The sequence below is a fragment of the Clytia hemisphaerica genome, unplaced genomic scaffold (genome assembly GCF_902728285.1).
Source record: "Clytia hemisphaerica strain Z4C2 unplaced genomic scaffold, Clytia hemisphaerica genome assembly, whole genome shotgun sequence".
Taxonomy (NCBI): Eukaryota; Metazoa; Cnidaria; class Hydrozoa; order Leptothecata; family Clytiidae; genus Clytia; species Clytia hemisphaerica.
The window spans coordinates 711,012-733,404 of record NW_027103704.1 but is presented as its reverse complement, the minus strand read 5'-3'; the positions used below and the strand labels follow the sequence as shown (position 1 = coordinate 733,404).

Below are 22,393 nucleotides of genomic sequence, written 5' to 3'. Positions count from 1 at the left end.
AAAAATAAGATAAACCCCAAAAATATAATCTTGTATCTTATTTTATACATACGAAAATAAAAAAGAAGTTTCATCTTATCTAAATCCAGCATACAGTATTAAAATATTTAGATGATCTTTAAGAATTTCAAAATCTCTTCGAAATTTACTCCACTCTTTTGCAATTGAAGAAAGCCCAAAATTTTCTCTTTCCGCTAAAATCCTCTCATACTCACAAGCTATTGTTTCAAAACCTTTCCAGTTTAGAGGTAGATATCATCAGCTTAGAGATTATATCCTTTTAGCAAAATACCTATAGCTATTTTTAAAGTCGTTCCGTCAAATTATATTGATTTAATGCTCTAACAACGTATACTCATTTCCTTTTCATAAAAAGGACGGATTCGACTTATGTCCATATTTGCAACAGGAAGATCCTTTCTTGGCTATTTCAACATTTTTATTTTTGTATCGAGACCAGCTTTAAGAAGGAGGACATCCTGTGTATACTGGGACATTTTGCTGCAAACACCATTTGCATTTACCACACACACAACTACTTAAGGATACCATTTTGAAACTATGGCAACTATAGGATAACACATTGCTGTCCATCAGGGCCGGTCATACCTTCTGCTCCATCATTGGCCGTGAATCTCTCTTTGCGCTCGGCCAAACGTAATTGTCGATCGAGCTCTTGTAATTTTCGCCTGTGATCTTTAATTTTAGCTAATTCTTCTTTCTTGCCAGAATCGGCAAGTTCCTTTTCTAGAACTTCGGCCATCATGAATAGTTCTTCAGCTGCTTTAGTAGCAGTTTTTTGTTGCTTCATATCCAGCTTTGCTAGTTCCTTTTTATCGCGCATTACTTTTTCTTTCGAAAGTTTTAAAATTTCTTTACGTCCATTTAGTTCAGCTTCAATAAATTCTCTCGTCTCGTCATGCACAGCTATTAGTTCGGTCAACTTTTTCCTTTCGGAACTGATTTTGTCTGATAGTTCATTTTTCTGTTGTTCGAGTTCCTGACATTTCTCGCCGATGTCAAGCTCAGATAGTTTTTGATCTTTTCTATATTTGTCTTCCATTTCATGCAAGACGGCTTTCTCGCGATGGATCAATTCCAACTCTGCTTCTCGTTCACGCTGGTATTCCTCCAACTCTTCACCTTGCAAACCTTCTTGACCACAACTCTGAGCATGCTGTTTCTCAAGAAGATTTATCCGTTTTCGTTGCTTATACAATATCTTTTTACGCTCTTTAGTATCACGATCAAGCTCTTGACATTCTTTTTCCAACGCTTCTTCCGTTTTCTTTAAATCATCCATTTCACGTTCGTAAGTGGCTAACTGCTCTCGAACAGGCCCGACAACTGTCGTTTCATTCTCGATGTGACTTTGTAGTTTCGTTTTCGTTTCCGTCACCAATTGCGAAGCCTTGACGAGCGCGACTTGATGTTTACTCAACAGCTCCATTAAGATTTTACGTTCTTCTTGCATCTCGTGTACTTCTTCCTTATTCTGCCATTCCATTAAATCTTGGTTCAACGACAGTGATTCGGTACGCGTCAACTTTCGTGAATTGTTCTCCATTTCCATCAACTTTTGTGTTGCTTCTTCCACCTTCTTCCTCGCTTTACGTCTCTCCACAATCGATTTCTCCTTCTTAACCAACTGTTCTTCTTCGACCACATCAGCTTTGTCAACTTTACCACGGATTTCTCGAATACGACTTTGTATATCTTCTTGCTTTTTCTTATGCTTACTTTGTAGAGCTTCCAATTCTTTCCAGTGTTTCTGCAAAGCCATTTTCCCTTCCATGAGACCGACTTTCCCTTGTAACGTCTCCATTTCTGCCTTCTTCAAATTCCCTTTGGCTTCTTGAATCTCCTTTTGAGCGATTTTACTGGCTTCTTCGTATTCAGCTTCAAGAGTTTCAAGTCTTGCACGCAGATCACCCGATTTCTCCACTTCGACTGAGGAGTAAAAATAAATATTAAAAGATGATGTAGATTAAATTCTTCGATAATTCAAAAGTAAAAATTCGGTAGTCCACTAGATTTTTTCCCGTCTGCGAAAAGTATAAGGCTGTGAATTGAAAACTATCGAAATCAAAAGACATTAAAGGCTGGAAACAGGGAGCTATAAGGTAAAAAACCCTATTTTAAGGTGACTTGAAGTTTGTTGATAAGACAAGTGTAAAGTAGCCAACATTTCGAATTCGATATTCGAATACCAATATTATACAACAAGACTACTTCTTACCTTTCTTTGGTTGATCATCAGTACCACCCTCAGCGCCCTCGACAACGCCCTCTGCAATGTCTTCTTCGACAACAGATGGCTCTCGTTTCTTCTGTGGTGAGGGCGCAGGTTTGTAATTGTCATATTCCTGTTGCAAGCGTATAACTTCCGATCGCTGCGTCTCGATCATCTCCTTCTGGTTCAACATATCTTGCTCCATTTCAGCCTGAGGGTAGATAAGGTGATGAAGTAAGATGAATAAGTCCCATACTGAATGAAAAACAGAAAAACTGGATATCTCTAAGATTCAAGCAAGCAGGGTTTCTCTCATCGAGAATGATCAAATCCTTACAAAAACGTCTAAAGAACAATACTATCAAGAATATTTAAAAAACATAGTTGGAAAATAAAGGATGAGATGGTAGGTCCCTCATCAAAGGGGTACTTCAAAAAGTATAAACTGAGTCTGACTGAATATGCATTTTCATTATAACTTTCAAGCAAGTCGTTCATTGCAGGTGATACAACTGTGGGTGAAATAAACAGAAAACTTGGACAAAACTGATCGAAAAAACAAAACTGATTCTTTGAGATAGAAAATAGGCAAGACTGTGATTTAATTAGTTCTCGGTCAACATCACCGATTGATAATAATTATGTAGTTTGATAGAAACGTGAAAGGGAGAAGCAAAATATTTGGTATAGTACCTTTTGTTTTGCCAGTAGTTCTTCTTTGTCTTTAACCGATTTTTGTTGCACCTCTTGTAATTGTAACAATTTCTTCATTTCCTCGTCAAACTTGGCTTTCTCCATTTCCTGTTCTTGTTGTATGCGTTTTTTCAATTCGTGCAATTCACGGTGTGCGTTCTCTTTCGCTTGGTCTTGTTCCTGTTTGAGATCATCTAGGTGTTTTCGTTGTTTCTCCAGCCGCTTCTGCGTCTCTTCCATCACTCGTTTCTGCTCTTCTTCAGCCACTTTACGCTCGTTTTGTAGATTCTCCAATTCGAATCGTGCTTGCTCAATCATCTTGACGTCTTGCTGTTGTTTATCTTCCAATTCTTTTCTGTTGAGATAATACAGAAATTTGTGTGTGAATGTTTTTGTACATGACTTTTAACATTCTTTTAAAACAAGGCACATCTAATTATCTACATTATAATGTATCCGTGACTGTAACCTGATTTTATAGAGGCTTTTAAGTTATATAAAAATAGGAAGAACCCGAACTTTTAAAAAACGACTTATCACTTTTGAAAGACGTTTCAGAATAGTTTTCAGTAATACAGTTTCCTTCGTTGCGAAAACAATCTTTCCAAAAAGAAGATAAGAATTATATTTCTATATTCAGGTGATACTTTTACGTGCAAGTAAGGGGACAGGCTGGAGTTTTTACAAGCTCTTATTTGATTTGGTTGGTCGTTAAGATGTAATTAACGAATCTTATTACTTTTTCTAAAGAACGCGTCATCTCTATCACTTCAAATGACCAATTAGTGAAGTATCTTGTAAAAACTCCAGCTCATCCCCAAGTAAGAGAGTCACACCCATTCAACCACACAAGAAGCCAACACCCCTCATTTATTAAGTCAAAGCAGAATACGCCCCTAACGCCTAACTTTGATTACTACTAACCTTCTGCGTTCGAGGTCATTTGCTTCTTCGTGGTATCTTCTCTCCATTTCCATGCTATGGTCAAAAAGTAAATCATATGTTATAAAAAACATGATAATCGTTTCAATCCCATTTGAATTCTTAGGTTGGTCCAATAAACGTACAAGTCTAAGTGAAAATTAGCAAAGTAGAGCCTCCATAACTCGAACACGAAACGAAGAACACAAATTTGTTGTCGAGTTACGGAAATTTCGAGTTGTGGAGTAAGGTTTAAAAGGCATTGTTAACCGACAGGACCATAAAACTTGTTCGAGTTAAGGAGACATTCAAATTAAAGATGTTCGAGTTAAAGAGACTCCACTGTATTTACAAAAAAAGAGACGTACCCAGCATTGTAGAAGAGATATGATGGTTTTTCCAGTTCTTTAGTAGGGACAACAGAAGCCAAGTTGTCGACCGAAGCAAACTTTTGACGAAGTTTTGCCGCTTCTCCAGGATGGTTGAATCGGAACATGTTTGTCTTACCAAGTAATACAACCGCACCTGAAACAAATAAATATTTGAGCAACTTGTAAATGAAATGAAAAAGGAGGTTTAGAGGTTTAGAGTTAAAACATCCCAACGGATGCAATACTTTGGTTTACTCAGTGGACGTTTTTTCCATCGGACAGTCCTTTAAGTTTTTATAGAGCTTTGAATGGTAGGGTCTCTTTAACCGAGCGTCAACATATAGTATGTAATGATTATCTACTAAATTCAAGGGTAGAAGTAACCCTGTTCTCCCTTTTTTTTCTATTGGGATAATTTGGGAGACGTTTTAACATCTAACATTGAGTAGACTAAGGAAAGTGAAAAAATACCTTGGCTTAAGCGCAAAGGCTTGTTGACGTTTTTCCCGTTGACTGAACATTCCACAGCGATTGGATGTAGTGTAACAGTTCCTTCGATGCTTTCAAGGAGACAATGCTCTGATTCAATACCAGGTCCACGTAACACTAACAAAATGAATCGTATCAAAGCCAGTGGTCAAAACAAAGTGTTTTTTCTCGGACGGAAAAAAAAACCCACAGACGGGAATTCGTCTGAGACGGAAGAACTTTTATCACTGAAAGCAATAAATTTGGATAAGAAACCAATATCCAAGTAATGGTATTGTAATGGTATTGTTTAAATCGAAGGACAGGCTAGCGAAAAGTTTCTAAAGCTTCTTTACATGAGAAACCAACATATCCAAGTAATGGTATTGTAAATCTGTATTGTTAATCAAACATTACAGTATTACTACCTTAAATTTTTGTAAATTTTGACGTGATTTTTATTGCCCCCCGGCACGTGAAAGGGGAATGTTCTGTAAAGAATTATTCAGAAAAAAAGACGACAACAACGGCGGTTCATTTCATTTTTTCTGATTTCTAATCCAAATTTTTTAGCATTCTCTATGAGACAGAAGTGATTTTATTTCTTTATCATTTATCATATTTATCAAAAACACTTCGTAAAAATTTATTTATAGCCTCAATGACACATGGATCAATATTTCATTTTCTGGTTAAATTCTCAGTGTGTTATTTTCTTTCGAGTTCATACTTAATTGATTATGCTTTATTATTTTGCAAATTTTAGCTAAATTGTGCTTTTAAGCGTTATGCTTATAAATAAATAAGAGTGTAACGGTAGGGCGATTACTCAGGCTAAAAGTAGCATTCCTTATTAAATTATCATAAATTCAGGGCTATGGGGGCATTTATAGCGATCGTTAATGCTGCTTACCATGCATCTTTAAATCAATAGTTTTAAAAGTATGCTTACACATCAGCCCTATCTGACCAATAATAATGTAATGCCTATGTATACATATTCTACCATTCTTCAAAAAGAAGTAAACTATTTTTGAAAAAAAGCTTCGGCATCACATAATTAAAGAAAAATTGTTAGGAATTATAGGAGATTCAGATTGAAGGAAACTAATTGAAAGTTTTGTTACGAAAATGATGCTTGTAAAAACAAGTATGCTATGTTTGATTTATGAAAAAAGTTATTACCGAAAGCCAAATTCCCTTAAATCAAAAGTTATTGATTGGTTTCTTATAAAGACGATGCTTAAAAGAAAAATAGATATGCTGAAGTTAAGCACAATTCTTTCCTGGCTTTGCTAAAGAACTAATTACCGAAAGCCTAATTCCCTCAAATCAAAAGTTATTGATTGGTTTCTTATAAAGACGATATGCTTATAAAAAAAATATGCCCACGTTAAGCACAGTCCCTTATTTGCTTTGAAAATACTGCTTACCGAAAGCCTAATCCCCTCAAATCAAAAGTTATTGATTGGTTTCTTATAAAGAGAATGCTTATAAGAAAAATAAATATGCTGACATTAAACACAATTCCTTACTTGCTTTGAAAGAACTAATAGCGAGGTTAAATATCGGTTTTGCTCTAGAACTAGCTAGAACACGTTTCCGTTCAGTTTCTCGTTCTAGAGCAAATCCGATATTTTTGCCCGGGGTATGTCTGCCTAGCTTTCGGGTTAGCCTGTAGAAAAGTGCCGTAGCGCGAACGAAGGCTTCAAAATTTCGTCCGTCGTCCTGAGTTAGCTACTGATACTTAACCTCAGGGCGCGTCGGTAATAAGGCAAGTAAGTAAGGCGCGTCTAAAATTTAGGGCACATCGATAATAAGGCGCGTAAGAAGGTGCGTCAAAACTTAAAGACGCGTCGAAATTCAGGCGCGTAAGGCGCGTCATTTAACAGACTCTTGTTAAAACCGAAGTACAGGCTAGTGAAAAGTTTAAAGAGCTTCTTTACAAGAGACGACAAAGAAAAGGTTGAATTGACGCGATTGCAGCTTACCGATATCTTGTTTGACCTTGGCATCGTCCCGGCCAACGTGCGTTCTTCCCTCCTGTGAATAAATGAATAATAATATCACAAACAATACTAAAAGTAGTTTTGGGCTAAGTAAACGATGAATCTTAACATTGTAGGAATTCTTTTACCGTAAGTACGGGCACTCCGTATAGTCTTTCGAACGTTTTGTTATTTCAAATTCGCGTACATACCACAACTTAAAAATTTGACGTTTCCAGTGATGTCGAAATATAGGGCGGTAAGAGTCACGGCGTACAGGGCTGTAAAAGTCTTACGATTTCATATAGTGACACTTAATAGGTTAAAACCTTTGAGACGATTGTCAACTATCAATTATCAGCTTCTCCCTTCAAATTTTCACACTAACACGCTCATATGTAGACGCAGCAACTTACGTTGAGATGGTATAAGGTGACACCAGTGCTCAAGATGTCGTCATCGATGCATATCAAATGTGGTAAGTCTGATTCCATCTTGATACCGAAGCCTTCACGTCGGAACGCCAATGCTTTTTCCTAAATGAAAATAAGAAAATAAAGATATTGCACAAGAAGGTTTTTCAAAGTATTGTTTGATTTGAGAGGGTATTCTGTAAAAACATACAATTATGAAAAGGTAAGAAATAAAGACCGACATATTCATGAATACTTGTCAATTATTAATGTTCTAAACTTTAAAATGAAGACATAGATGACGTCCTCTGTATTCAGTAGTGACAAAATTCCCATCGAAATGGCGCCCAAAACTGTCTTTCCCTCGCAATTCGGATTTGCTACTGTTATGAAATCTTAACGTTCAGTGTACCACTATCGAGATTCGATCATACTACACGATAATGGTCATAGATAGTATTTGAGAAAAAGAGGAATTCCATCCAAATTTGAGAAAAGACCACGAATGGTTTTAAGTGCACTCTAAATCACTTCTAGTAGGAGTTTTAATATTTCATTTTAACTCAGGATCCAAAAAATAACAAATTGTTACAATATGGCTGGGAATCTAACCTGAAAGCCACTTAAAACGTCTCCAAAATCGAAATATCCAATGAAATAAAGTGGAAGTGCTGAAATCGTCATTCTCGCCAGAGCTTCTTAAATGTAATATCAAGATAACTAAAAATCTAGAGATATTTCGACCATGATTAAAGAGCGATGGTCCCGCAAATATTTTGCTTTTTTAATTGACTGAAATTCTAAATAAATCACCATATTAAAGCCTCTGTGAGATTGAAGAAATAACAAACCTCCATAATTTTGTGCGTTTCTTTCCACTTGTTATTCCATTGTTTGTATAATTGTTCCACTTGTGCTTCATTCTTTTGTAACTTTGCTGCGATGTTCTTCTCGTGAGCTATACTTTCCTTTGTTGCAAGATCCTGTAACAGTAAACATTGGGGAGTCTGGATTATTGATTAAGTTAGTATATATTACCTCATTTGTTTTATTTTAAACTAAAACGGTATAATTGTTTAAAACCTTTCCTGGTACACCTAAAAAGATGAAGTACTTTAGAGTTTTGACTTTTGCGAGCAGAAACTTTCGCGATTTTTGGCCTTTATCGCGAAAGTAAATGTCTTCGAAAATTTTTAACAGGGTAATTCGCGAAAGTCTATGCTATAAATTCTATGAAACCTCGAAATCATTACCAAATAATACCATACCAAATTTTCGGCATTTTCTTAATCCCTTTCTAAAGTCAAAGAGCAACCCTGTTTAGTAGATAGCAGATTTAAGGAATATGTTTTTTCGATATTTCGACCTCGCGAAAGTTTGTAGCCTTAAGTAATTTCCGAAAACGTGTTTTTAATGAATTTATACAGCTCTAGGTTATGGAATCTTTTAAAGAGAATTTCTTATTTCGTTTCCAAAGTAACATTTTGACATGCGCATGAACACTTACGGGATTGGCCGTGTGTAGCATGGTCCTTAAGCTTTCGATTTCTTCCCTTAATTCTCTGATCAGTTTCACGTTGGCATCTTCGTTTACTGTGGGTTTGTTGATGATGTTCTTCGCACGGTTTGCGTATCGTAATGTACTTATCGTCTCTGCATAGTTCACGTCAGCTGGTGAGATCGCTACAACGGTTGAATTGTGTCAAAAAATCATTTAGCAGAATTTAGAAATAAAATTTAGAAATTTCATAGATTGTTCGAAGTTCTATTACTCGCAGCACCTCATATTCCCTATATTTGAGTCTCCCTGTAATTTAAAAGAAGCAGATTTTAAAGCTCGAATTATTGAGCGCCAACTGTTACTGCTATGGGTTTTTCTAATATTGGTCTAAAGAAGGACAAATGCATTTAGTATTGCATTTCGCATAAAACGCTGTGATCCTTCTATTCAGAACCAGACGAATTTCCTGTGCTAGGGTAGATTCATTCGTCTTTACTTTATTCTTGCATAGGAGCTAGCTTAAAGTACCTGCAATCATAATGGTTTTCGAGTTTCCCCCCAGCGAATCTTTTAGAAGCCATGTTAGTACAGAATCGCGATATGGGATGAACAACTTTTTGCTTCGGGGTGTGTTGTGTTCGTTCGTCGAGGCTTCGGCTGAAAAAGAAGGTAAGTAAAAACTAGTAAAAAGCCTAGTATGAAAGTACAAAAGCCTAGTATAGAAGCTAAGACACGAGTAGTTGAAAAATTTAAAAGTCTCTATTTAATCAGGCATCACTCGCCTAATTACTTTGCTCAACTAAAATATCTATATCATAGTTGAAGTGAAATTTATAGATAGAGAACCAAAGCTAGTCAAGTAATTTAGGAATGTAATAAAATGCTTTAAAAGGGTTTTTGACAAGCTATGCAACACAACACAATAAGAAAGAAAGAAGAAGAAAAAAGAAGACAACGTTTGGTCACCCCACGAAGCTTACCTAGTGCAGAAATAACAGTTCCCAATGTCACAAGAGACTTATTGATATTCGCTCCTTCTTTCAATCGTTGACCAGTCGCTCCCGTAGAATTTGCTCTTTCACTGTAAACAAGATGGTAGAAATCTTTGTTAGGAATATGCGCTGAGTGAGAGAAAATTCCAGGAAGGGAATTCATTAACAGACAGATAGGTCATCGAAACGATATCTAATCCTCTCATCTCTCCATACTGCAACATTTTTTAGGTGACCGTATAGCCAAAAAAGGTTTTCTGAGAATCGAACAAAGGAAGATTTTCCTCTCTTTCGACTCTTTGATTTAGGAAAGTTTTTACATTTATTAGCTAGTATTCCCATTCAAATTCAGTTTTTACCTTCCAGCGAGATCAACAAGATGCATTTTACTGACAGTCTCACTGGGCATGTCAGTGTAGAATTTGGCTTGTGTGAAATTGATGGTGAAAATAGCGTGTGATCGACTACTCGTATCGTTCATATTTGTTGAAGCTGTTGTCCTGTAAAAACAGACAAAGAGGTATAGTAGAGAAGTATCTTTTATCTCAAAAATAATTCTAACTATTTGACTGGACTCTTATTCGGTGTTCGAAGATTATTATTTCCATATCGTAAGAAATACAAGCAAAACGACAAGACTTCCGACAAAAGCTTCATACAGCAGAGTTTCTAAGGGTTTGCCAAGTTGAAAATTACAGACTTTTAGTGTCAGAAAGCCAGATCCAGAACTTTCCTGAAAATCTCAAAAATCTTCCAGACATTTTGACAAAATACCAAATATTTTCCAGACATTTTACCCATTAGGAAATTTTCAGTATTTCCTTAAAAGTCATTTAAAAGGCCAAAGTAATGAATACAACGAAATCGGAAATAATGAACAAAATATAGGTTTGGTTGCGAGTGAAGCAAGCAGAAATTTTTGGGATTTTCAAATACCAGGATGAAAGTTTTCTTTTTCTCAGAAAGTTTACTGGACTTCATTCAGGACTATTCCCATCAAAGTCCAAATTTCTTCCAGACAGGTATGCCAATTCCAGCCTTTTTCCAGACTTCTTCCAGAATTTTATTAAATTCCAGACAGTTCTGGCAGACATAGCAACCAAGGTACAGTAAATACTGAAATTTCCAGTGGTGTTGTTTGAAAGCACCAAAAAACTTTCTCTTACCTGTTATTGTTACCCACGTCCATCAGTTTTTCAATATCACTATATTTCGACACAATGTGTTTCGTTAAGTCTAAAATAGACAAAAATTAAATCTTAACCCTATTCAACCTAGGCTTTTAGGGGCGGTTCAGAACTAGGGGGGGGGCTTTTCCTGTACCACCCCTTAACTTTTGATCTAGTGGGTCTTTTTGGATGAAATTTGGCACACAAAATCCTTGTCACATAAGGTAACTTTTGACAAAAATTTTTTTGATGAGGTCACTCATCATGCGCAAAGTAAGCATAAACCGAAAATTTCCTTTGTTCTTATAAATAGCTATTGTATTCTAACAAAGGCTTTAGAAAAAAGTTGCCTGAGTTTAAATTGCTTATTTTATCCTAAATATTCAATAACTTAAGGTTTGAACGATATATTTGACATGAAAAATAAATTTGTATTGGAAAAGTGTCAATTTTTATGACACCTTACTGTCAGAAATGTCATCATGCTCAAGGTGTGAACATTTTTAGGTGTCCAATTTTTTTTTCATTTTGAAGCTAAATAAAAGTTAAGAATTTACAGAAAATTTCATGGCAAAGCTCTATTATTTCAGGAGCTATTACCAATAATTTGACCTCCGAACAGAAACAGCCCCCCCCCAGGTCGAATAGGGTTAAGTCTGTTAAGAATTTGCAGTCCACCCATTCTGATACTTCTCAAGCTTATGATTTTAAATGAATGAAGATGAAAAAAGAAGATGAAAATATTGCAGAATTTTTCTAGGACAAAACACTGAGCTTATTTTTCTGAAACTTAGAATTTTGCTGATTTCAAATAAGTTTTCAGGTTTTTCTTATTGAAAGGTTACAGCTCTGTGAAGTAGGCTTAAAATTTAGCCAAGAATTGGCACACTTTGGAAAGAACAGACTTTAAATAGAATTGGATTTAACAATAACCTTTAAGTTGAATAACTTAATACCTACTACTTAATACTTACTTTAAAGAGGGAAGTAATGTTAGCCATTAAGCTTATTAGGCCCTAGGCTGGTGACACAGCAAAGTCATGCTGTATTAGTAAAAGTACTCGAATGAGTGCTTGAACGTGAGATTAACACAATGCCTGGAGCTTACAAAGATTTGGGAACCCAGAAAGATGGGTTTATCACAAATGGTGTCTACTAATAGAGGGTAATTTATTACAAAAGAATGACTTATTACCTTGAACGTAAGGTCCTTCTTTAGGATGTTCCCGAACTTTGAGATTGTAAGCATCTCCTTTCTTTGGTGTTGAGCGAAGTAAATCTCGCACTCGTTCATTGTAAATCTCCAAATAGCTGAAGAAAAGAAACAGCAGAGTTATACAGACTTATGAGTTATACAATTATACACTCGAAACCTTACCAGGAAACCGACTTTTAAACCAAACGGTAACATGCAACATAAACAAAGTTGCACGAATTTCGACAAACATCTGCTTTGAATACCGGTTGAAATGTTGAGTAATCATTTAGGATAGGCAATTATTCTTTCAAGGGTTTCTTGGGATTATAGTTGCTAAACAACAAAGAAATAGAGCCTTACCTAACTTCAGTTTTGAATTCGATTTTGTTGTTGCTTTCTTGTTGTTCGCCAGCCATTCGAGAATACATCGACTATAAATAATGATAAAAATGTCATAATAAGTTACAAGGCTTGGCCAGAACAACCAATTTCTTATCTTTTTTATAAAAATTTACTCCTCAGTTATGTGACTGCATTATAAAGTATTACAAAAAAACAATTTCAGAATAATACCTCACAGATTCTGGGAATCAAACCATAAGCATCCTAAAAAATAGAAAAAATCAAGATGGCTAAACGTGTTCTTCATAGGTAAAATGGGTTTCAGTATATCATAGATAACTGTATATAATTTTTTTTCTTGTCACCATTTTAAAATGTTTTGTAATTCCTTGTTTCAAAATTATTTTTCATTTCTATCCCAATAAATTCAACAATGAAAACTTTCAGTTGTTCTAAAGGAAATACCGTTCTCAAATTCCAAACATTTGCAAACTTTACTAAAAGTAAATGTTGCAATGATTATAATCTGTCCTGGTCTGTCCAGTTTCATCTTAATAATGTTTTATACAAGTACTTCATTGTCATTGTTTTTAAATGGTGAAAAAGAAAAAGGTTTGTACATTCTTTTCTTAAGAATAAACCCCAAAATTCGAAATTTCAAACTGCCATAAAACAACTTTAATAATGGAATTTCTCACAAATTTAACATTCATTGACAGGAAAAAACGATCTAAAAATTAGTTGGTTCTAAATCACTTCCTGACCCTGTCTGACTAACTTTACAGACAGTGGCTCAAAAAACTTGTTAACTATTATCCAGATGGGGCTAAATGAAATAGTTGAAAAACACTTACATTACATCCCATCATAGTGTATGATTTTCCTGATCCTGTCTGCCCGTAAGCAAATATACAAGCATTGTATCCTTGAAATGCTGAATCAATGACATCCATTCCAAGATCTGAAAACACCTGAAATATGAAAGGATATTTTAAGATACTCTTTGTTGGATCAGGACTAGCACTTCCAGGCAGTGGAGTTGTGGCAGGGGGGGCATGGCCCCGCCATTTAAAAAAAATTGACTTTGGCATGTCCAGAAAAATTTTCCCACAACGCCACTGCTTCCAGGGGGGTTGGAAAATGTACCTCTATATACCTCCTAAAATCAGGTAACTAGACTAAAACCAAGTTACTTGGAGTAAAATAAGGCTCTCTTCTTTTGACAGCTTTAAATAGTCAAAAAATAGATTAACACAGACGAGGTCCTGATAAGGTTGGGAGGGAGTTTTTCACAAATTTGCGACATGAAATGGATAATATCCCATATGGGATCCTACCTCCCAGGAAAATGGGGGAATGAACGAATCAACTTATGTTAGATGTGGGGACTAAACCAATGTGGTTATTTTAGAAATTTTTATGTGAAGTGGGGGAAGAAAGTTATAAACCTACATCTTTCGAAAAAATAAATATTTGGAAAAATAAGATGTTGAAGAAATTCAGGGAAAAGGTTACTGGGTACTACCCAAAATTCCATCAGTAAGAATCAAGCAGCATTAGGAGGGAAGTACGTAAATGAGGTAGGGAGAAGACATGGTATTAAAGCTGTTAAGATGTTGTATGGTTTTGGGTTGGGAAGATGTGATGATCTTTTCACTCGATGATATGTACATGGAAGATTTTTCAATGTTTTTAAATTAATTCCTTTCGTGAATTTTCTGTAAGTATTATTAAAAATTATCTTTGATTTTGAAAAATATCAAAAGTTCCTTTTCTTCAAATTCAATAAAAGGTTGATTTGACATAAGTTCTTGACACGGTAATTTGGGACAGATTGATTTTTAAATCAAATGAATTCCATTTCTAATTTAAAATCACAATTTTTCTTTAATCTCTTTTCATCATGATCCAAGAAATGGAATAATTATACATAAATATCCAACAAAGGTCATAAAGCACTGAAAGAATATTTTGGAGAGGAAATGAAAGCGTTTTCGAAACGTCATGGGGTTTACATCAAAACAGTTGAATAAGGCCAATAAAATAGGATACTAAAAACTTTCCTATATAAAGTAAAAGAAAGTTGATGAAATATTTAATGAAATATAGAGATATAGAGAGGAGATTCTACTTTATTTTGCTAATCAAATCAGTTGGGATTCTTGGGAGATTATTTTCTTTCAAATTCTCAGACCTTTTATAGAGCTTTTATTCTTTTACGGAAAATACATATTGTAGCTCCCTTTTTATTTCTATTTTTCCTTGAATTTTCCAGTGAATAAGAGGAAGGAAGCACCTTCAAACAATGAAAATGCTAACCTGGGCTTGGTTAGTGAAATGCTTATCTTTGCTGTCCACTGACCAATAAGAGTGATCATATGAAAAATCTTTCACATCAGATTCCAACTATAGAGAGAAAAGAGAGAATGTTAGAGAATATTCAATTTTGAAAATCAGTGTCCTTTTCATCATTAATTCTTTATTAGAAGAACAAAGGATGAATGCATCCCTTTTTATTTCGAAATTTGATAATATTTTGATATCATAATACTGTCTGAACTATTTTTAGGCCTCTTATTAATGAAATCACTCCTTACAGCTGGATTTATAATAGTAGTTTTCTTCTTCTCCATTTTGATGATGACTTTAGAGTCCATGTCACGCTCCCTAAAATCAAAATAAAAGGTGTCATTTTTAAAATTTGGGTCATCTTCATAAACCTGTAAACTAGGTGATAATAGAAGAAAAATAATTCTCTTATTAATTGGATTAATAATAGGCAATTAAAATTTTAGCTGAGTGTAAAAGTAAAAAACAGTGGGAAGAGTTTTGAAAGACAGCATGACAGGCTTTTTGAGATATATAACATACATGTTTGAAAGGTCATCTTTATAAAAAAAAAGAAAACCTAGATAAAACATTTGCAGTCGCAAGGTTAAGAACATTTTGGTTGAAAACTATATAAGTATATTACATATTTTTTCTAACAAAAGAATTTCTTTTAGAAACTGGGATATAATAATTTTGTTGCTATGTTGTCAGGATAATGAAAGTAATAAACAAGTGTCACATCATATAAAATCATTGGAAATCAAAGAGACAAAACAACTAGGCTTGCTGGGATGTAAATAGCACAATAATCAGACAACTAAAAGATGCGTGAACACAAATGTTTCAAACAAAGGGAAAGTCCAATTAGGAGACATTTATTGGAGTCTATTAAAAAAAATCAAGTAATATAAGCAATCATGTAATGATGTTATTTAAGGCCTCGACCTGTTCTTTCCCACCAACATACATATGTATTGAGTGCTTCCAAACCATTTACATACCTTTTAAGATGCCTCCCCTCTTAAGTCATTATAAAAATTGTGCTAAAACAGTCAAAAACACTAAAGAAGTGACCTGCTGTCTTGCCTTTCTGAAATATAGCCTAGAATCTTTTACCAAACTAAAATTATATGAAAAGTTATGTATATATGAAAGATTCCCCACTCAAATTTAGATGCTACCTTGCCTTTCTAAATTATGGCCTAGAGTTTTTTTACACAAGTAAAATTACATAAATGATAAAATTAATATATCATTATGTAATGATGTAATTGAAGGCATCAACCCATCCTTTCTTTTTTTAAATAAAAGATTCTCCACTGAAATTTATCTGACACTCATAATCGGTTATCAAAAAAAGTTTGATGGATCAGTTGTAAATAGACCCTTTTAGATCTTTTCCTTAACAAGATTCTGTTTAACTCCAAAAGTAAGGGGTAAAAATGCATAATTTTAGCAACATCTTAACCTGATAGTATTAGTATATCAATTTCGATGTATCTAATTTTTATCCTAGCTGTTTTTGTCAAAACAAAACCTCTGTGCGGCAAACCTAGAAGTACACATGCATTAATTAGGTTGCAAAGTTTGAAATGTCAAATAAGCCTGATGATTGTGCATGAAATACATTTGTTGAAATCAATAGAGAAAAAAATTTGATGCTAATTTGAAAGCCCTTTCAGCTGCTTTCAGTCATCCTTAGTAACATTTAACTCAATTTATAAATGGTTGAAAATTGGTACACACGCAACAATAAACACTCAAGTCGGTTGGGCAATGATCCTCTAAGTAGATAGAAAAGTTAATAATTAACATGATAACAATGTCAGAAACGTTTTGTTAAGTTGCTCCTCAACTAAGCAGTGAAGTGGGGACAATAAAAAATATCCTCTAAAGTTCCTAGAACGTCCCAGAACGGCCATAAAGGATCTGTATTGTTCTTTTCCCAAGAATGGTCTAACTTTTAAAAATCTGAAAACTATTTTCTGCGATATTATTCAATGTTTCATGAGAGCCTCTGACATCTCTTCCCGATAAGGTTCAAGAAACTCAGCTTTTTATTGTTACAAAAAATTGCCATTTTCAGCAATAATTTCCAAAAAGAGCAATATTTGTGATTTTTATCTAAAACACCACACTGCTTATGGTACCATCAGATGTGAAATGTCTTGTGTCAAATGAGAAAACTTCTAAACAATCCAGACACCACCATAGACAGTAATAAAACGCTAAACCAGACTCTCGAATTGCTAAAAAGCTGGTAACTATGGCAGATGGTGTCAGTCGAACAAGTTTGAACAAAAATCGGGATTGAACCAATCAAAAGTAATTGAACTCGATCGAACACTTAATCTAATCTCAATCGAACAACCAATTCCTAGGAAATATTTGAATGTGTTCGATTGCGTTTGAATTATGTTTGATTGAGATATTATTACCGTCAATGGCTCTAACTTGGGATGATTGGTCAAAACATGGGATTGTTGATATCTGGCCTGTATTTTCCCTTACTGTTAAATCACTATGTTGACATTCCTCTTCTAATCCCGAACCCTTTCTTTAGAGATAGGAATAATTGGAAGGTCGGAATCGCTGATGGAAACTATTTTTGTTTGCTTAGTGATTAGAGAAAGAAAAAAATCTTTTGTCTATAAGTGATCCCGACCTTCCTCTTATTCCTATCTCTAAAGAAGGTTGTCTGAATGAGAAGAGGGATGTCGACATCTAGACTAACTTATGGTAGCGTATCACATCATTTGCACATCAATATCATGATAATGTACTTTAGCGTATTATGTGATCACTTAATAGAACTAGAATTTGCTATCTATCAGTTAGTGGAAGTACCTTGATTTTAAGCATGTTCAAAGTTCACAATAACGACTTTCTTTTTATTACGGAAACCAAATGAGTGAGAACAAGTCAAAAAAACTAAAAGTCAGCGCTCCGTGGTTGTGATATAATTTACGAAATTGTTAAGATAAAATGACAACTTTTTTCTACGTCATTTTTATGAGGCCTCTTCGTAGGAGGATGTGTCTTTCTTTAAGAAATTTTATAACACTTCATGGCAAATTAAAAAGACGATCAGAAATTAAAACTAAAGCTTCTTTGTTTTTCATTTTCGCATCTATGGGGAAGAATGAAATTTTCAGAAGATGCTTTACTTGATATGAGGATTCCCATTTCCGTAAAATCGCGATTCCCCATGGTTGCGAAATGATGGCTATGGGTAATTCCTTTGTTCTTTTGCTATTTTCTTTTGTTCTATGTGATGTAAAGACACTTCACAAATTGAATTACTTCCACTAATTATCCATGATTTGCAGTTATGTTAATTAAATGACTTTGGAGGTTCGGTGATGAAATGGTGGCCAAATTGCTGTCCCATATTTTGTCAGATCAGATAGTCCCAAGTTAGAGCTGTTGACAGTAGGATGATTAGTTCAATAATGATAATGTTTGATAAGGTTAAGTGCAATTGAATTAATCCACTCCTATACCGTGAGTGGTCCTATATCCGACCCCCCAAATAACTGCTATGAAAAAAATTCTATGTTTACAAACATTCCCTCTCCAAGTTGAACAATAAACTGTATTTCAAGAAGTCTCGAAACAAAACATCTAACAAGATGACTATAATGTCAAGATGTCAATTAAAATGTGATAAAAAAAGTGTGAGTTGTAAAAATAATTACCTCTATTATTCTGAATCCGTTGCTTGTGTTTAAAACGTCGAAACGTTAACAATTTTGTAATAAAAAATTATGTTTTGTATAAGAAGCAATTAATGTTTTGGTTCAATTGGTTCAGTGTATCAAATCTCTCAGTTTAGTTGACACTTTGGTATCTTCGTTGCGTCACAGCGAAAGGTTTGTTTTTGTTTCAGTTTGTATCTTTGAAAGACCCCATCGGATTTAGGCAGGGCTGTCGGATTTAGGACCACTCACGGTAAAGCTTTAGCGTAATGTAAGAGTGGATACGAGAGCGAGCGTGTTAGTATCACACGAGAGCGAATGCAACTGAATTAATTGAACCTAGTCTAACATAATCAAATACAATTGTACGTAATCAAAGCAATCAAACGGCAAATCCTGGGTAATATTTCTTTACGATTTGATTGAATTGAATATATTTTCGCTGCAACACAGCAGGATAACCCCTTACAAAAAAAAATAGATTTCTCTAATACAATGGGGAACCTAGAAGAAACTGAAAAATTATTACAGAACTAAAGAACAAATGAATAAACGATTATCAAAATATTAATAGTGACACAAAATAATGAATATAAGAAATATTTTTACTTTTATTTTATGAAAATTTCTTTGAGTAGTTTTATCTATAAAGTTCTTCCTGTTACACGACCCACCCCCTCCCACCCTGGGAAAACACACTAAGCTCATGCACACACAATTACGCACACACACACACACACACACACACACACACAAAGATTATTCGTTTTCAGCTTTGTATTTGTCTAAATAGAATTTTGTAGCTAAAGATTTTAGTTCATCAGTATCAAGGTTGTGAAAATCAGTGTCAGGATGATTTATTAGTAACTCATTCCATTGTTTTGACGAAAGACGAGAGAAAGAGTTAAGTCCAAAATTTGTGGTTTTGACCGTTGAAAGTTTTAGTAGTTTAATAGCTTTGCCCCTGGTGCCAGTTTTGTGATCAATTTCATCAAAATTAAGTGTTGATAGGACATCAGATGGAAGATTACCCTGGAGGTATTTTTGAATAAATAAGATATTCATTACTTTCACCTGATCAAAGATTTTGAGTAATTTAAGTTCAGCAAACAGGGGAGTGGCAGAAGTTCTTGGTTCACTAAAGGTCATGAGTCTTAGTGCAGTGTTTTGAAGAGTAAGAATTCTATGTGTGACAGTATTGTCACACAGTCCCCAGAGTTGACTAGCATAGCGAACATGAGAAGCAAAAATTGCATGATAAATGTTTAGAAGGATGTGAATTGGAACATAGTGACGAAGTTTGAATATTGCCCCATTTGCCCTTCTCAATGTAGCAGCAACGAAAGAAGTTTGCGTACGACTATCGCATGGCATTTATTTGATTGCATTCAATTGCATTCAATTGATTTGGCCTTTTAAATTTGTTCGTTTGACATCGTCTGGACACTGACAGGGGACCCGTCCTGTACTTTTATAAACATTATTTTATGTTACTTTTCAGCCAAATTAATTGCAATCAAACTTATAAAACATAATTGTAATTGAACACAATAGAAGCTCAATAAAACGTAATTATTGACAATCAATCAAACCAATCGAACATTATTCACAATGGAATATTACCCAGAATTCCATTTTGTTTGACAAAGGACCCTGCCGACGCACCGGGCTGTCCGGTGTATTTGTCCGGTGGCAAAAAGTATCCTTTCGCGTGTTGCATACAGGGAATTTTGGACGCCGGATATTTATTTATGAAACAAAAAATTAAGAAACACCGGACACACCGGACTGGTCATGTCCGGTGTCTTCATTGTTTGTCCGACGTGGAAAAAATATCCTTCTCCGACACCGGACATCCGACTTCCTGACTTAAGTCCGGTGTAGAGATTGTCCGGTGTTAAAAAAAATCATCATTTTACACTGGACTTTCGCATGTCCGGTGTTTGTTAAGTCCGGTGCGCCGGCAGGGTCCTTTTGACAATGGAATTGCAATTATTGGATCGCGTTTGATTACATTCGATTGATTTGATCATGTGAAGTTTAGATTGCTTTGGAACAAAGTTTCAAAAAACATATAATCAACAAATTACTGGTGTGAAGATTTCAAGTATACCTTTTGTTTATAGGGCGGACTCTCACTGCTACTTTGACAGACGCCATTCTATGTTTTTAACATGTGCGAAAATTTTGGCCAGCAAAATCTTCTTGTTAACTTTTTCAAACTAAAACAGAAACAAACAAAACATTTTAATTCCTTTCCACAAGCCCAGGCCAGACAGTAATAATAATCACGTATAATTCCCCAGTTACAATCTTGAGCTTGATTTGTCTTTTTTTTACAAGCTTATCGGATGATTCTTTAGTTTTTCATTCTTCTGCCATTGCACAGAAGAGATATAAACACAAGTCTATCAAATTTGTAGACTGTTTACTTGTCATATAATACGCAATGTTTTTTTAGGTTTTCATAACATCTGTGCAGCCGGATAAAAAAGAAAGCACGTGGGTTTAGTATACTTTGATTTATATCACGTGATAACAAAGTCAAACAGACATTTTTTCATCGAAAATTATTTTGGTCAATGATTAAAAGTCCAAACTTTGCCGCCCTAAATAACCGCCCTATATTATGAAACACAAAAAATTCTATGTTCGTCTTGTGGAATCTGACTAAACAATATCCACATCTGATTGATTAGGGTCAAAACTGTAAAATGTCTGGTAAATTTGTGTAAAAATATCCTTTTTTTTTGTCCTTACAAAAGAAATTGAAGTAAGGGCGGAAAAATGGCGGTATGATCCTAGCCAATCACGCTCGCTGCGCCAATTTCTTCGAAAACGAAAATGAAAACGAAAGTGAAACGCCATTTTGGATGCCCAACCACAGTGTGAGTGGACGAACAGAGACCTGGCTGACGTTATACAAAGTTTAAAGGTGTTATCTTTACATAAATGTTCCCGTTTTTTATCAGACACAAATTTCATATCAAGACAGTGTCTTCTACGTTTTGTTATATTGTGCTGGTATAAGCAAAAAGTGTTTTTCGTTCCCTCTTTTTCTGAATCTTGCCTTGCTGGCAAATGATACCGTGAGATTGGGTAACTTGCATCAGTGGAGGCTAACATGCATACCCCTCAAAGACCTGGCTGGTCATTAAAATACAAAATTAAATCAAAACAAAAATGGTAGAGTAGAGCTGCGACCGGAGCTGCGTAGTTGTATTTTAATGACCAGGCAGGTCATTCATTTGAGGGCTATATATAGGATGCAAGTGAAATTTTTCAATCTGTGGACCTAGATGGGGGCTTGGTTATTATTAGTTAGGGTTAGGGTTGTTGGAGCTCGAGAGTCACAGAGATATACCTAACAGGCATTTGTACCCAGTCATAAAAACATACCTGATCAACACAACCAAACCTTCTGTCTTGCGTGTCGTTTACTCGATAAATAAAAAGAACTATTTACAAATTATTTTCTTTAACGGGCGTTGAATCGAAATGGAAATATTTAATGATGTCATAATCAATGCTGTGCATATTTTGTCAGCGCCGTGCATATTTTGTCAACATCTTTTTCATTGGATAAATACCACTAAAATATACAAGAGAAGTAAACATAAATTTATCGCCCGCGAACACGGCTTAGCTAAGAGCGCACCTGTGGATTTTTAACATACGAGTTGCGAGTTGGTCCTACGAGTTGCGAGTTGCTATCAAATATGCGAGTTGCGAGTTACGAGTTGCTATTTTAACCAAATAAAAGTGCGAGTTGCGAGTTGAAAACTTCACGTTAAGACATCAAAATCGCGAGTTGCAGATTAAAATCGCGAGTTGCAAATTTAAATCGCGAGTTGAAAAATCAAAAGTGCGAGTTGCAAATTAAAATCGCGAGTTGAAAAATTAAAAGTGCGAGTTACAAATTAAAATTGCGAGTTGAAAAATCAAAAGTGCGAGTTGCAAATTAAAATCGCGAGTTGAAAAATCAAAAGTGCGAGTTGCAAATTAAAATCGCGAGTTGAAAAATTAAAAATGCGAGTTGCAAATTTAAATCGCGAGTTGCAAATTAAAATCGTGA

The 22,393-nt window shown here is 34.9% G+C and overlaps 1 protein-coding gene across 1 annotated transcript; it reads right to left on the bottom strand.

Annotated features, from left to right (window-relative positions):
- Window positions 1-447: 447 nt before the first annotated feature.
- On the bottom strand, window positions 448-20,546 carry LOC136804067 (kinesin-like protein KIF16B). Its single transcript, XM_067060807.1, has 21 exons — window positions 20,432-20,546; window positions 14,887-14,956; window positions 14,609-14,695; window positions 13,144-13,260; window positions 12,521-12,553; window positions 12,308-12,378; window positions 11,945-12,060; window positions 10,747-10,816; window positions 9,940-10,080; window positions 9,569-9,669; window positions 9,117-9,245; window positions 8,595-8,770; window positions 7,939-8,070; window positions 7,091-7,210; window positions 6,678-6,729; window positions 4,690-4,824; window positions 4,216-4,372; window positions 3,851-3,904; window positions 2,927-3,281; window positions 2,240-2,444; window positions 448-1,950 (listed from the first exon to the last, which is right to left on the bottom strand). Exons 1-21 carry the CDS (start codon window positions 20,476-20,478, stop codon window positions 569-571), a joined length of 3,750 nt encoding a protein of 1,249 aa, XP_066916908.1. The 5' UTR covers window positions 20,479-20,546; the 3' UTR covers window positions 448-568.
- Between the last annotated feature and the right edge of the window lie 1,847 nt (window positions 20,547-22,393).